At 43.8% G+C, this 14,742-nt stretch overlaps 1 protein-coding gene across 3 annotated transcripts in view; it reads right to left on the reverse strand.

The window, feature by feature from the left end:
• NLRP3 (NLR family pyrin domain containing 3) overlaps positions 1-14,742 on the reverse strand; it is a 55,389-nt gene that overhangs the window by 37,005 nt on the left and 3,642 nt on the right. For all 3 annotated transcript variants that reach the window (XR_003428308.1, XM_027084437.1, XM_027084438.1), the window contains 5 exons: positions 12,388-12,492; positions 10,098-11,871; positions 6,100-6,267; positions 3,262-3,432; positions 2,042-2,212 (listed from right to left, as the gene is read on the reverse strand). Coding sequence is in view for 2 of the 3 variants with exons in the window: in XM_027084437.1 (XP_026940238.1) it covers positions 2,042-2,212; positions 3,262-3,432; positions 6,100-6,267; positions 10,098-11,871; positions 12,388-12,492 (2,389 nt within the window). In the remaining variant the exon portion in view is untranslated. The remainder of the gene's footprint in view (positions 1-2,041; positions 2,213-3,261; positions 3,433-6,099; positions 6,268-10,097; positions 11,872-12,387; positions 12,493-14,742) is intronic.

Genomic DNA, 14,742 nt, shown 5'->3' on the forward strand with positions numbered 1-14,742 from the left:
TAACACACCATTGTAAAGCAATTATACTCCAATAAAGATGTTAAAAAATTTAAAAAAAGAAATACATTTGGCCTTTGTCCCCTATTCCCAGCTCAGAGGTCCTAAAACCCTGGGGACTTCCTGAGTAATAGGAGTGTCTCTTGTTATTCAAAGGAGCCCCTTTTGATCACATCTGAGTTTATGCTAATGAGGTAACTTAAGGTCGGTTCCCTAGATAGGCTCAGATGGGCTGATCATCAGAAAGCCCAAGTGATTAGAAAGTTGGAACTTTCAGCCCCATCCACCAACTTCCAGGAAGGAGAGGGGAGGAAGGCTGGAGGTTAATCTCTATAAAATCTCTTGAACAATGAGATTTGGAGACCTTCTGGGTTGGTGAATATATCCACATGCCAGGAGGGTAAAGCACCCCAACTCCATGGGGATAGAAGCCCCTGGGCTCCAGACCCTTCTGTACTTCACCCTATGTGTCTCTTCATCTGATTATTTGTACCCTTTATAAAAATGTAAATGTAAGTCAGTATTTCCCTGATTTCTGTGAGTCATTCTAGCAAATTTTCCCACCTGAGTAGGGGGTCATGTGAATCCTCAATTTGTAGCCAAGTCAGAAAGAAGTGTGAGTAATCTGGGGACCCACTACTTGCAATTGATGTCTGACATTGATATCTTTTTGGACTGAGACCTTAGCTGAAGGGTCTGCAATAACTCTGGGTAGTTAGCGTTAAAATCGAATTGACTTGTAAGACACCCAGTTGGTGTCTGCAGAGAATTGGTTATTGGTGTTAGAAACACCCCCAAAATGTGTATTATTATCGACTGCAGACATCCAGTAGAACTCATGATCTAATGTGATTGCCAGAAATATAAGGAAATCCCAGGCTTCACCGGTGACATTATAGTGCCCTGCCACAGGAGGTGAAAGTTCCACCACACATCTTTAGGAGTATCAGGTTCAGGTCTGGGCATTGTGCTTCGAATAGAGACATTAACAGACCAACTCTCACCTAGGACAACATAACTAAATAGGTGAAGGTGCTAAGCCATGTCCTGGTTAAGGGTTTAGAGACAGCCAGGCAAAAGATGAGAAGACCTAGAGTGTGACTGTCGTCTCTGAGGAATTCAGATCAGCATCTCTTAGCAGAACCTGGGGAGCAGAACAAGGACCAACGCACAAAAAACAAAGAAGGGGCTGCATAGAAATAAGAACTGCAGGCAGTGTAGGAATGACCAGCGTGCCTAGAAATTTTTACCCGTAAAACGGGTGACTACCCACGTGAATGTCTTAGAAGCAAAGGTTTCGCTGCTTCACTGGGCTGCACAATTCCTAAGCTTTCTTTCAACTCTGAGAATCTCCACTTCTATATGTAATAGAGAAGAACAAATCTGACTCCATATTAGATCTGGTTCTTTTACTCTAACCTTTGTGCCCTGTTGCCTGTGCTTAGTCATGCTTTGCCCCTTTGTATAAGAATGTTGCCTGTAGCCTGAAATATACAGAATAGCCTATTCTCAAGGCTCTGACTTTGAAGAGTCATCCATGTGGAGATAAAAAGTTGCAGAATACAGGGTAACATTTGTCTTGCTGGAGGTTTATGGGAACAGTGTGACCTGACCTACATGGACAGTGCAAGAACAAAGGATTATAACACCAAGAAGTCTGCAACAACCACCCACGCCCTTCCCTCAACTTGCCTTTTAAAATGTTTGCTGAAACCCTTAAAGGAGTGCAGGGTTTTGGGGTACGTGAGCCACCCATCTCGTTGCATGGTCCTGCAATAAACCTTTCTCTACTCCAAACTGCAATGTTCCAGTTTGTTTTGCCTCACTGTGTGCTGGGCACACGAACTTGCATTCAGTAGCATAGACATAACTAACTTACTAGCAGTTGGTAGTATCTACTTCTACTTCAGATATTGTCTCTTCCATTCTTTACCCTCAACTCCATCTGATTAATCTCTTTTAGAGTAACCCCCATTCACATTTTCCAAACAATGTATCCCTAAAGATAAGTTGCTTTATTGCTGAGACACTCATGAAGACTTACCCCAGTTTCTGCAGGTTACATTGTGGATTCTTTGCTTTTTCACATAAAATTCCAACTCCTGAGTCTCCCAGAGCATTTTCTCCCAAGTAGAGTCTGGTCAGGGAATGGTTGGTGCTCAGAACAGATGCGAGATCATCACAACACACCGATGTGAGACAGCAACTGACCAACCTTCAGAGATGGCAGAATGTCACAACACCTCTCTCATCCCACTCCCCACTCTGCTGTGACTCAAGAAAGCATTCGTCCTGCCTTTGCCTATAGTCCAGTCCACACATGGAAAGAGCACATCCAAGCCCTTTGTTAACTTTCTGCTTCTTTTTCTGGTTGGTATAATAGCATGTAAACACCTTCCAAGCCCATGCAATGTTACAACATCTTCCCAGATCTCTACATGTACTTTTATTGTGGCAAAATATGCATAACATAAAATTTACCATCGTAAACATTTATAAGTGTTCATTTATAAGTGCTACAATTCAGTAGCACTTAAGTAACATTCACATAATTGTGCAACACTACCGCTGTTTATCTCCAGAACCCTTTTCATCTTCCCAAACTGAAACTTTGTACCCATTAAACAATAACTCCCAATTCCCCTCCCCCGAGCCCCTGGAAACCACCATTCTACATCTTGTCTCTATGAATTTGACAATTCTAGGTACTTCATATAAGTGAAATCATACAATATTTGCCCTTTTTCTTCTGGTTTATCTTACTGAATACGTAGTCTTGTTTTGCTTTGCTTTTTTATAATAGCCACCCTAATGGGTGTGAATCAGCCCTACCAATTTCAAGTGCTTTCTTGTCTTCTTCAAAATTCAAGTCTCCCAGAAGCATTTAATGAACAGCCGCATAGAATGTCAAGTGTCTGCATTGCTTTAGCATCATTTTTCCTATTCTGTGTGGACCAAGGCCCTGTCATCAAGTCCAAAAACTCTTCTATAGCAATGCAGTACATTGGTTTTATTTTCTCAGCTAGGTTCTAAATACTTTAAAGGCAAGCATGACATTTTGGATTTTTTAAGTTCCCCTCCAGGGCTGAGTATATGGCTTTTACTACAACAAACACTAACTGAATTAATTATTGACAAACACCCAGAGATAAACAGAGGGAATCCTCTGAGCAGCAAAGGCCATTCTCACACTAAAATTCCAAACCATCGTGACTCATTGAAGCCACAGCTCATACTTCTTGAGGGAAATTAGTTCAGACTCACCAGAGCTTCTTCAGATTGCAAAACAGATGCCTCAGCCCCACACACAAAAGTCTGATTCCAAAGTCTCCCAGGGCATTGTGGCTCAGATCCAGTTCCACCAGCTTCTGATTGTTGCTCAAGACCGAGGAGATGTTGAAGCAGCACTGATGGGAAAGGCAACACTGCCCCAACCTTCATGCCAAGCAGAGAAACAGAAAACGTCAGAACTTGGGCTACGTTTCCGTCACTGCTTTCTGGTCTAGATTGGTTTTTAGCACCAGGAAGGGGCACTGTGTTCTCATGTTACAAAGAGAAAGTTGTAACTACATGTTTATGAAAGAAAGTATCATCTTATCAGAACTCCTGACTACAGCTCAAGACATATTGGGAAGTTAGCTGTTGGGCTCACTGGCTCACAGTCTGAGACCACAGCTGCCAGTGAACACCCTCCATAAATAATGGGCATATATATGAGTCTATAAATGGCAGGTTCCTGCTTTGTAAATGAAAACAATGGTGAACCTATGGGTTCCACCTCTTTACCACATGTTCCTAACAGCTGAAACTCCTTCAGATGGATACTGTTCTCTCTAGGGTTGTACCCATCTACCTTTTCTCTTTGCCAGCCTTGTCCCTGCTATACTGTTTGATGATTTAATCCCAGCCCTTCAGCTAAACTGCAGGAGCAAGCAGCCCTGATTCCTGATTTGCTTCACACACACAAACACACACTCTGTCACCACCATCCCCACCACCACCAACAATTAGGCCCTATCAGAGGAGCGAGAACAATATTCCAGCTCATCTCCAGGCGAAGAGTTCAAATGTCCTGGGGCTTGTTGGATCATCTTTTCTGCCTCCATTTCCACACCAACTAGAAGCAAATGGATAATAGATCTTATCTGCAAAACATCTCATTCTCACCCATGTCTCCCCATTTGTGTCTCACTTTCTGGAATCACACAGGGGCACCCACAGGGGCGATGGGGAGAGTGGCATGGGATGATGGTGGAGAGGAAGGTTAAATGTCAAAACCAGCCAGAGCCTTGAAGGCAAGAAGAACAATTTATGATTTGTCAAAAGAGCAAAGATAAAGCACTTAAGCCATGATCAAAGTAAAATTTTCTAAATAACACTCTGTCTTTTGTACAGAGAATGATTGGTGAGTGGCAAAAGTAGATGCAGGGAGACCAAACAGCCAACATTCATTCAATATGTATTTTGGGGCAAGAACACATGGTAAGAACAATGTCTCCAGACATTATAGAGACAATTGCAGAACAAACGTGAATCCTGTCATGAGAGGTTTATGGTCTTAGAGTCTATTGCACTATCCAGGCAAATCATGGTGGTTGTTGGACCTGGGCTGGTGGAGTTGAGATAGGCTGGGACCTGGGACTCTTTACTGCAGTACTTGCACCTGGACAAATATCTGCTCAAGCAACAGAATGCAAAGAAACTCTAAGGGACTAAACATAACTGCATTCATGTGTGCGGTTGGGGCAAATTATGAACAATAAGATACAAAAAAGTCAAAACCCAACTGCCATTTCTGAGGTGCCGGGAGCAAAAGCAGGGTACTGTGCATGGTCCCTGAACACAGCACCACCAAGGGGGTGGCAGGCCACCTAAGCCACACCTCTGGCCCCTACCCTCACCGCATTTAAGGGACCAGCTCACCCCCCCTCAGGGAGTGAGCAAGGGCACCTGTTACTTGTTTTTGCTCCCTTGTGCTGTAGCACGAGCCCCAATAAAGCCTTGCCTGGATTCAAATCTGGCCTCTAGTTACTTTCTGTTGATTAAGGTGTCTAAGGACTCTAGTCAGTAACAGAGTGAGGATGAGGAAAAGTGGACAATGGTTTGTGTACTAGGTAAAATAAGACTGGGGATGGAGTGGTTATGATGAACAAGAGAGGAAGGAATGAAAATCTCCTGGAGTGGTGGACTTTAACACTGGCTGTGTAGCTCATCAAAAATGCAGATGTGTGATGGAAAACGGCTGGAGGGGTGGCCAATACGACTGTGTGCTCAACTCAGGGCATGCGAGTCTGATTCACAGTGTGGGCTCACAGCAAGCATTTTATTAATAAATCTACAAGAGATTCCCTGTGACAATTTAACCTATGCAAACTATTTTGATGGGTTCCAGCCCAGGTAGCCATTGCTGTATTTGATGAAACTCTTCAAATCTCATCGGTAAGCATGGCTGATGAAGAAATGGAAGATATTGAAAGTCACGTCCTTTCATAACACCAACAAATGACTTAATTTCAGTTCCCCTTTATTCTTCCCCATCTTAAACTTCCCAAACAACTGTCCTCCAATCAATTTTGCCTTCCCATTTGCTATGGGCTGAATTGTGTCCCCCCCAAATATTTCATGTTGAAGTCTCAACGCTTAGGACCTCAGAATGTGACTATATTTGGAGACAGGGTTTAAAAAGTCATTAAGTTAAAATAGGTCATTAGGGTAGGCCCTAATCCAACATGACGTGTTCTTGTAAGAAGAAGAAATCAGACACACACAGAGACCATGTGAAGACACAAGGAGAGGACAGCCAAACACAAGCCAAGGAGAGAATATGCAGAAGAAGCCAACCCTTCTGACAACTTCATCTTGGACTTCTAGCCCCCAGGACTGTGAGAAAATTAATTTCTGTTGTTTAAGGCTCCCAGTCTGTTGTACTTTGTTATGACAACCTTAGAAAACTAATCACTAATCTGGTCCTTCTTCTCCCTTTCTCTCTCTCTCTCCCTCTCTCTCTCTCTCTCTCTCTCTCTCTCTCTCTCTCTCTCACACACACACACACACACACACACACACATACACACACACACAGAGACACACACGTGTTCTTACCACAATCTGCGAATGTTACATCCAGGTTGCTGGAGTGTTTCACATAGTACCTTCATCCCTGGGTCCCCCAGGGTATTGCCACTGAGGTTCAATTCAGTGAGGTTCCAGTTATTGCTCAGGACTGAGAAGATGCCCCTGCAAATGCTGGAAGTGAGATAGTTCACCAATCTAGAAATTGGAAGGAAGGAAGGTCAGAAAACAAAGTCAATCTCTAAGAATAGCAAACTGAAGCAAGGGGCCAGGAGTGGCTGACACCAGTTCAAAGGCCTCCTGGGAATTAAGAAATGAGTCACAGAACCAAAGATTGTGCACTGAGGAATGAAAAAGGTCAGAGGAGGGCTTCCCTAGTGACGCAGTGGTTGAGAGTCTGCCTGCCGATGCGGGTTCGTGCCCCGGTCTGGGAAGATCCCACATGCCGCGGAGCGGCTGGGCCCGTGAGCCATGGCCGCTGAGCCTGCGTGTCCGGAGCCTGTGCTCCGCGGTGGGAGAGGCCACAACAGTGAGAGGCCCGCGTACTGCAAAAAAAAAAAAAAAAAAAGAAAAAGAAAAAGGCCAGAGGAGACTACACACCTATGATTCAAAGAGCCTATGATGAATTGATAAAGAAGATGGGATGTATACACACACACACACACACACACACACACACACACACCCCACACACAATGGAATACTACTCAGCCATAACAAATAATGAAATTTTCTCATTTGCAACAACATGGATGGACTTGAGGGTATTACGCTAAGTGAAATAAGTGAAAGACAAATGCTATATGATATCACTTATATGTGGAATCTAAAAAATAATACAAATAAACTTATTTACAAAACAGAAAGAGACTCACAGACATAGAAAACAAAGTTATGGTTACCAAAGTGGGGGGGAGGAATAAATTAGGAGGTTGGGATTAACATATACACACTACTATAGATAAAATAGATAACCAACAAGGACCTACTGTATAGCACAGGGAATTATATTCAATATTTTGTAATAACCTATAAGGGAAAAGAACCTGAAAAAGAATATATATATATATCTATCTATATATATATCTATATATATATATCTGAATCACTGTGCTGTACACCTGAAACTAACATGACACTATAAATTAACTATACTTCAATTAAAGAAATAAAAATTAAAAACTAAATTAAATTTAAAAATAATGAAATTTTGTTGTAACAACATGGATGAACTTAGAGGGTATTATGCTAAGTGAAATAAGTGAAAGAGAAATACTATATGATATCACTTATATGTGGAATCTAAAAAATAAAACAAACGAGTGAGTACAATGGAAAAGAAACAAACTCACGGATATAAAGAACAAACTAGTGGTTACCAGTGGGGAGAAGGAACGGGGAGGAACAAGATAGGGGTCGGGGATTAAGAGGTACAAACTACTATGTGGAAAATAAATACACTATAAGAATACATTGTACAACACAAGGAATATAGCCAATATTTTATAATAACTATAAATGGAATGTAACCTTTAAAAATTGTGAATCACTATGCTATACACCTGAAACTTATATAATATTGTACATCAACTATACCTCAATTAAAAAAATAATAATAAAATTAAAAGTAAAAAACAATTAAGAAAGAGCCTGTGACTTTGGCTGACTGTGAATACCCTCTGGCCCTTCCCTCAGGCATCCTTCTCCTCCCTCAACAGTCGACTGTCCTGCCCATGGCCCTGGACACTCTGCTAAGTGACCCAGAGACCAGTTCTCACCAGTTCTGCACAATAGCATCAGCAGTGCTCTCGAAAATCCCTAGGCCAGGCCGTAGGAATAAAGTCAGAATCTCTGAGGTGGGACCAAGCATATTGATATTTTTAAGACTTCCAGGTGCTTCATGACATTTTTTTTTTTTTTAGATTCCGTATATGTGTGTTAGCATACGGTATTTGTCTTTCTCTTTCTGACTTACTTCACTCTGTATGACAGACTCTAGGTCCATCCACCTCACTGCAAATAACTCAATTGCGTTTCTTTTTATGGCTGAGTAATATTCCATTGTATAACTGTGCCACATCTTCTTTATCCATTCATCCGATGGTGGACACTTAGGTTGCTTCCATCTCCTGGCTATTGTAAATAGTGCTGCAGTGAACATTTTGGTACATGACTCTTTTTGAATTATGGTTTTCTCAGGGTATATGCCCAGTAGTGGGATAGCTGGGTCATATGGTAGTTCTATTTGTGGTTTTTGAAGGAACCTCCGTACGTTCTCCACAGTGGCTAAAGCAGAAACGAACACACCATTGTACAGCAATTATACTCCAATAAAAATGTTAAAAAAAAAAAAAGACTTCCAGGTGATTTCAAAGTTCAGCTCTTGTTAAAATGCAGATTCTGACTCCATGGATCTAGGATCAGGCCTGCAGTCCTGCACTTCTAACAGGCACCAGGTGGATGCCCACGCTGCTGGCCCTTCGAAGGCTCTAGAACACGCAAAGCAAGCTCCTGCCCTCAGAAGAAGGCAGCTGTCATCTAGGAAGATGGGCATCAGGTTGTCATCAGGAGTTTTAGTCTGAGTCTCCGCCAGCCTTGCTCACAGCTGTGTGATCTCTGTCAGATGTCTTGTTTACTCAGCTTCAATTTTAGAGCCCTAGAGAGCAGATCTTCTCCTCTTAGTCCCCCTCTCTCTTTCTCTCCCTCTCCCATCTTCTCTCTAGCTATTCTGAACTATTTGCCATTGTCAAAATGGACCCTGCTTTCCCACCTCCCACCCTTTGAACCCACTATTCCCTCAATCTGGGCTGCCCTTTGCACATCCACGGCTCTCTCATGCCCCATCGTTCAGGGTCCGGCTGTTCAAGGGCTCCACCCATGTGCTCCAGGTGCAATCCACCAGTATTTTTGCCAAAGCCCATCCTCTCTACCAACTGCCCTTGTTTCCTGCCTGTCCCCACAACCCAACTGTAAGTCACTGTGAGCAGGACCTTGGTCTTAGCCACCACTGAAGCCCCAGCGGGTGGTCCTTGATGACCCGACAGTAAATAGAAAAGTCATCCTGTTAGTGGTGCTGAGGCAAAGAGAGGGAGCCGAAAATGTATTGCTGCCAGTGAAAGGGTCAGCTCTCTTTCTCTTTAATTTTGTCCTATGTCAAGTGTCTTCTATAGCGGTTAAACCCAAGCATTCACAGAGCAGCCACCTCCCCACAGCCACTGTAGCTGCGGCAGTTTCTGTGCAAGGACTTAGAAGTCAAGTAACTCAATCCCTTCACTGTACACACACAGCAACTGGCGTCCAACCCCCTAGCAAGGGGGTGAACAGACCCTGAAGGGGGTGCTCTTGATAAATGCCTGGCTGCAAACACAAGGTGGGAGCCTTGGAGCACTCTCTCCCTTCCAGCCCTATTTCCCTCGATTTCCCCTCATTGGTTGTTTCAGTGAAGCCATGTCCCTCCCCATTTTCTCCAACATAAGTACTCTTCCTCAGACCATATTCATGCTTTCTTCATACAGGAACCCATTGCACAAATCTCTTTACCTTCTCTTCCACTCACGCACATCCTATCAATCCTTCACGGCAGGCTCAAACTTCACTCCTCCAAGAAACCTCCCCCAATCATCCAACACTGAAGGCCCTCTGTCCTCTGCGCTCCTGGGCAGAGTCAAAGGGGTTGTTTTGCCCCTTAGGTACTGATAGGGTATTATGCACTAAAGCCCCAAGTACATTTTTATTCCATTCTTTCCCCCACAGAATGCCTTGTGCTAAATTGGCATCCACCAAACATTTGCTTTTTGTTTCATTGGCTTTTTTCTCATGGCGTTTGTCCACCTACCCTTTCTCTACTAGTCGACGTCTGCCAATGAAGGGGTCTGGCAGAAATGAGCGGTGGTGGCATTATTATGTACTTGTGGCAACTGCATTTGCAAGACAGTTGAGAAGGAAGGAGAGAGAGCAAGAGCCAAGAGATAGGTGGCTAGAAAATAGAAGACATATACTACCCCCTGCCTGAAGCAGAATCTCCTTACCGCTGAGAGTATGCGACATGAGGATCAGAGAGGACACAATCGTTCACATCAGAGTGTTGAACTTCCTCCTCTTTCTCCTCCTCCTCTTCCTCTTCCTCCTCCTTGGATGAGTTATGGAGCAATCTCAGGGAAAGTGATTCCATGTGGTGACAGTTCTCAATACAAAAAGAAGAAACCACATGGTCCATTCTCGTGGAGAGCTTGATCTCAATTTTGGGGAAATAGCCCATGGCCCTTTGCACAAAGTCCTCCTCCTGCATCTCATACAAACAGTAGAACAATTCCAGCTGGCTGGGCTCAATCTGTAGCATCTTGGCCTTGGCTTTTGCTTCAATCCATTTTAGCAACTCCGGCCTGATTTTCTGAGAGATCTTGCAACTCAGTTTTTTCTCCAAGTAGGAGGTTCTCTCCTGGTTTATAAGGCCAAAGAGAAAACGGACAACAAAAATCAGATACCCTTTCTCAAACTTGCCGTAGTTTTCGAGAAGGACCGTCACATCTCGGTTGGGAAGCTTCAAACTACTCCGCTGCATGTTCCTCATCTCCCCCTGATTCTCCTCTTCCAGCAGATAGTACATGGCAGCAAAGAACTCCTGGAAGGTCATGTGGATGAAGCTGTAGAATTTCTCACAGTCCACTTCCTTTTGGAATAGGTTCATCCTCAAGAAAGCAGACACATCTGCCTTCTGCAGGCCATGATTCCTGAGGTCACACTCCTCAAACAGGATTTTCTGGTTCCAGATTCCATCTGCAGCCAATGAACAGAGACCCCAGAGGGTGGCAGAGTTGTGGTGCTCCTGGTTCCCTCCTTGGGACTGCAACAAACTGGAGAGGAAGAAGATATACACTGCAGTGGTAGTCTTGGATGTCCGAGCAAGACTCTTGCCACTGTCCATCTGCTGTTTCAGCCCCGTGCACACGATCCAGCAGACCAGGGGAATAAAGCACATGGTGAAGAGGATCTCATTCTCCTGAATCAGCCTGAAGGCTTCCCTGGCTTGCTGCTCATCTGAGAAATATTTAAAGAAATATTCCTTCTTTTTGACCTCTGAGAAACCCAGGATCTCCACATGACGAGCCCGGCCCAGCAAGTGCTGAAGTTTCTCCAGGGCCACAGGTCTTGTGGTGATGAGCAGAGAGGCCTCGGGAAGCAGTCTTTTTCTGATGAGACTGCTCAGGAGAATGTCTCCCCGCTCTACCTTCTGCCAGTTCGTGCAGAGTGCTTCTGTGCGCTCATCAAAGGCACCTTGAAGCTCATCAAAACCATCCATAAGGAAGAGGATCCTGGAAGGTTTGCTCACAATCTTGCCTATGGGTGGGTTTGGGCCAGGGCAGCAGCTGGCGATCAGGTCCCCCAGGCTCCTCTGCATTCCAAGGCTCACCTCCCGACAGTGAATGTAAAACAAATAGTCAAATTTGTCCTGGTAAAGTTCCTCTGACGCCCAGTCCAGCATGATCTTCCTGGCCAGTATTGTTTTCCCAATGCCCGCTGCTCCCTGGAATACCACCGTGTGCACAGGCTCAGAGTGTTGGTCCTCAGGATCAAAAAGCAATTCCAAGTTCACGGAACTCACGGGGCCATCCTGCATCTTGGCTGAGGTCCTACCAATGGCCAGGAGCTCATGTTCTCTCTCCTGCTGGCTCCGGTGCTCCTTGATGAGACGTAGCCTGGTGAAGCGTTTGTTGAGGTTCACGCTCTCACCCAGACGGGCATTCCTGTCTTTGATACACTGGAATCTGCTTCTCACATATTTTCTGTACTTCTTACAGTAATCTGTGGCAGAGACAGAAAGTTAGATTTTGGAAGAAGCCTGAGCACATCCACCAGAGATGAGCTATCAACGGGGGCCGGTGGTCTATAAGGAATGGTAACTGGAATTGAGGAATGGGAGTTGCAGTTTCTCTCCACTGCCTGGGTATGAACAGCCCCAGAAAATCTAGGGTGTCAAAATCTTCCTAGACACGGTGAAACAAAAGAACAGCAAAGCGTCATATGAACTGGCCCTGGCCAGGAGATCCTTTTTATTCAATCTTACTCCTTTAGGTAGTCTGCAGCTCATGCCTGATAAAACCTGAAACACTCAATTGCCTCCCCTTGGTTCTGGGACTCCAAGGAGCCATGCAAACATGAATCTATTCCTTAAGCTGAAGTGGATTTCCTGAGACAGGCCTTTTCACCCCCAAGGGGCAGGAACATGTTACGACCACCAAGTTATCCACCTTCCTAGCTTCAAGTACCTACAGAAACAGGTCTCCAAACCCAACTAGAAGTGTCACCCCCATTGCTTACCTTTCTTTTTTTTACAAATAGAGATTCTGGAAAGGTACCCCAGTAAACCCATCCACTCCTCTTCAAGGCTTTCCTCCTGGCTTATCACAGAAACATTTGCATTGTCTGAGAGTAAAAGGAAGAAAAATTCAAAGTGTCAAAGGTGATGTCATTGAGATCCAATATCCAACACATGGCACAGGTCAAAGGCACCTGCCCTGAACATCTCCCAAACCAGAATACAGCTCAGTTGAATGTCCAGTTGGGGGCATCCCTGTACTCCTAATTTCAAAGCAATGGATACCACCCAGATTTATGTCCACACTGTATCCAGTCTTGGAATCTGTCTCCCAAGCCTGGAAATCAAACAGTAAACATGTGAGGCATCAAGGTTTCTTATCCTCATTTGTCTTTGGCAGACTCCCTCCCTGGTGCTCTGGTTTTGAGCCCATCCCACACACTTTCCAATATCCCCAAGATGGCTAAAGGCCAGCAATATCATCCTTCCTTGACCCCAAACACCTGAAATTCATCTTACCCATATCCTGAGTCTTCAAGAGTAAGAATAACCAATCTGGCTTATGTCTATTTCTCTGTTTCAGTATTCAGAATCCTGGCTGACTTTAGATTCACCTAGAAAGCTTTAAAAACACTGATTCCAGGACTCCACCCTCGGTGATCCTTTGTCAGTTCTCTGAGGTGGAGCCCAGGCACCATTATATTTTAAAAGCTCCAACATGCATCCACAGTTGAGAATCACAGATCTAAACAATTGCTGAATACCACATCCCAAAGAAGCATCTCATAGGAGAAATTAGACACAGTAGAATAAGAGCTAGGCACCAAGGGAAACACATGGGACAGAAAACTTTAGGTGGGCAGGAACCGAAGAGCTACATAAAGGATTCCTGATAAGTGTCTACTTATTCTGAATGGCAACGCTGTTCATCCAACACACACAAAACCACAAAACAAGATCGAAACATTAACTCCAACCAAGACTAAAATTTAATTCTTACCTAAAACCTAACCCTAGCCAGCACCCCCCCCCATAAAAACAAAAAACTTCTAACCCTAGTTATAATTCTTCCACCCCAAAACCCAGATGTAGAAGCCAAATGGCACAGTGGTTAAGGGCCAGGCTTCCACCAAAGACACACTTGGCATTGAATCCCAGTCTTCGCTCTGATTAGAACAGAGTCGTGGGCAACCAAAACCTTTTCCAGGCTCACTTCACATGGTTGTGCAACCAAACTCCAGAATTATTTTTCATCTTGTAAAAATGAAACTCTATACCCATTAAACAGCAATTCTCCATTCCCTATTCCCTGCAACCACCAGGGGCTGTGGCTGGCTTATTTCACTCAGTATAATAAAACTGAAAGTTCATTTGAAAAAGCACAGGCTTCCTGGGGTTCTTGTGAAGAATGAATAAAATCCACAAAAACTGCTTAGTGAACTACTTCTGCCACTATGATTATTATACTTTAAAAAGGTTACTGAGTATGTAAGTACTGACACATTTATAACTGTGTTATTATACACAATTTGTTTATAACATCCCACTGGTGTATGCCCTTGCTCTCATGCCCCCATATTATTTTTATCTCCCTCATTAGACCCATATTGCTTCCCCAGTTCACCGTGCTTCTGACCTGATGATTCTTTTTTTTTTTTTTTGCCAGTAGAAATACATTTTAATTGACTTTAGACACGCCAATATGGACAGTACCGGGTTGGAAGAAAAAACAGGGTAAACATTCACTAGAAAACAGAAGTTTAAATATATAAAACTGACTTCAAATAGCATGGATATACTACCTACACACCACCATTTTTGTCTGACCATTTCAGAAACGCTGATTCATTTTTATTCCCCCTTTCCGCTAGCTCAACGTCATCATCCTGTGATTTTCTAGATTCCTCTGAGCCCATCCCTGTACCCTTCCCTTGCTCAGAACCAGAGCCAGAAGGCAGAACCTCACCCTCAGCATGTCCACAAGGATGAAGAGTATTTCTTTGATCATTCCAACACCCAAAGTAATGCCCATAGGAAAAGCTTTTCCCTAGAAATTACATAGTTCTATAAGGTGAGAGATGATTGCCCCTGAGCCATGGGAAGCAGAGATTCAAGTTTGTTGACTATGCAGGCAGACACATGAGGAGCTAGATGGAGACCTGGAGGAAGTTTCAGGCACAGGAGAGATTTGGATAAAGTGTAACTAATCAGAGAAGATTCCTAGCGGTATATGAGCCCTGACTTAGGTTTTTAAAGGAGTTAGAAAAAAGTAAACTGCTTTCCTCCATCTTCTCATAGCACTATCATGAGAAGAAAAAAGAAGATGAAGCCAAGATAATAAAACAAGTGATTAAAAA

Source organism: Aethalodelphis obliquidens, unplaced genomic scaffold (assembly GCF_003676395.1).
Source record: "Aethalodelphis obliquidens isolate GAN/ISIS:26980383/991018 unplaced genomic scaffold, ASM367639v1 scaffold53, whole genome shotgun sequence".
Lineage (NCBI taxonomy): Eukaryota > Metazoa > Chordata > Mammalia > Artiodactyla > Delphinidae > Aethalodelphis > Aethalodelphis obliquidens.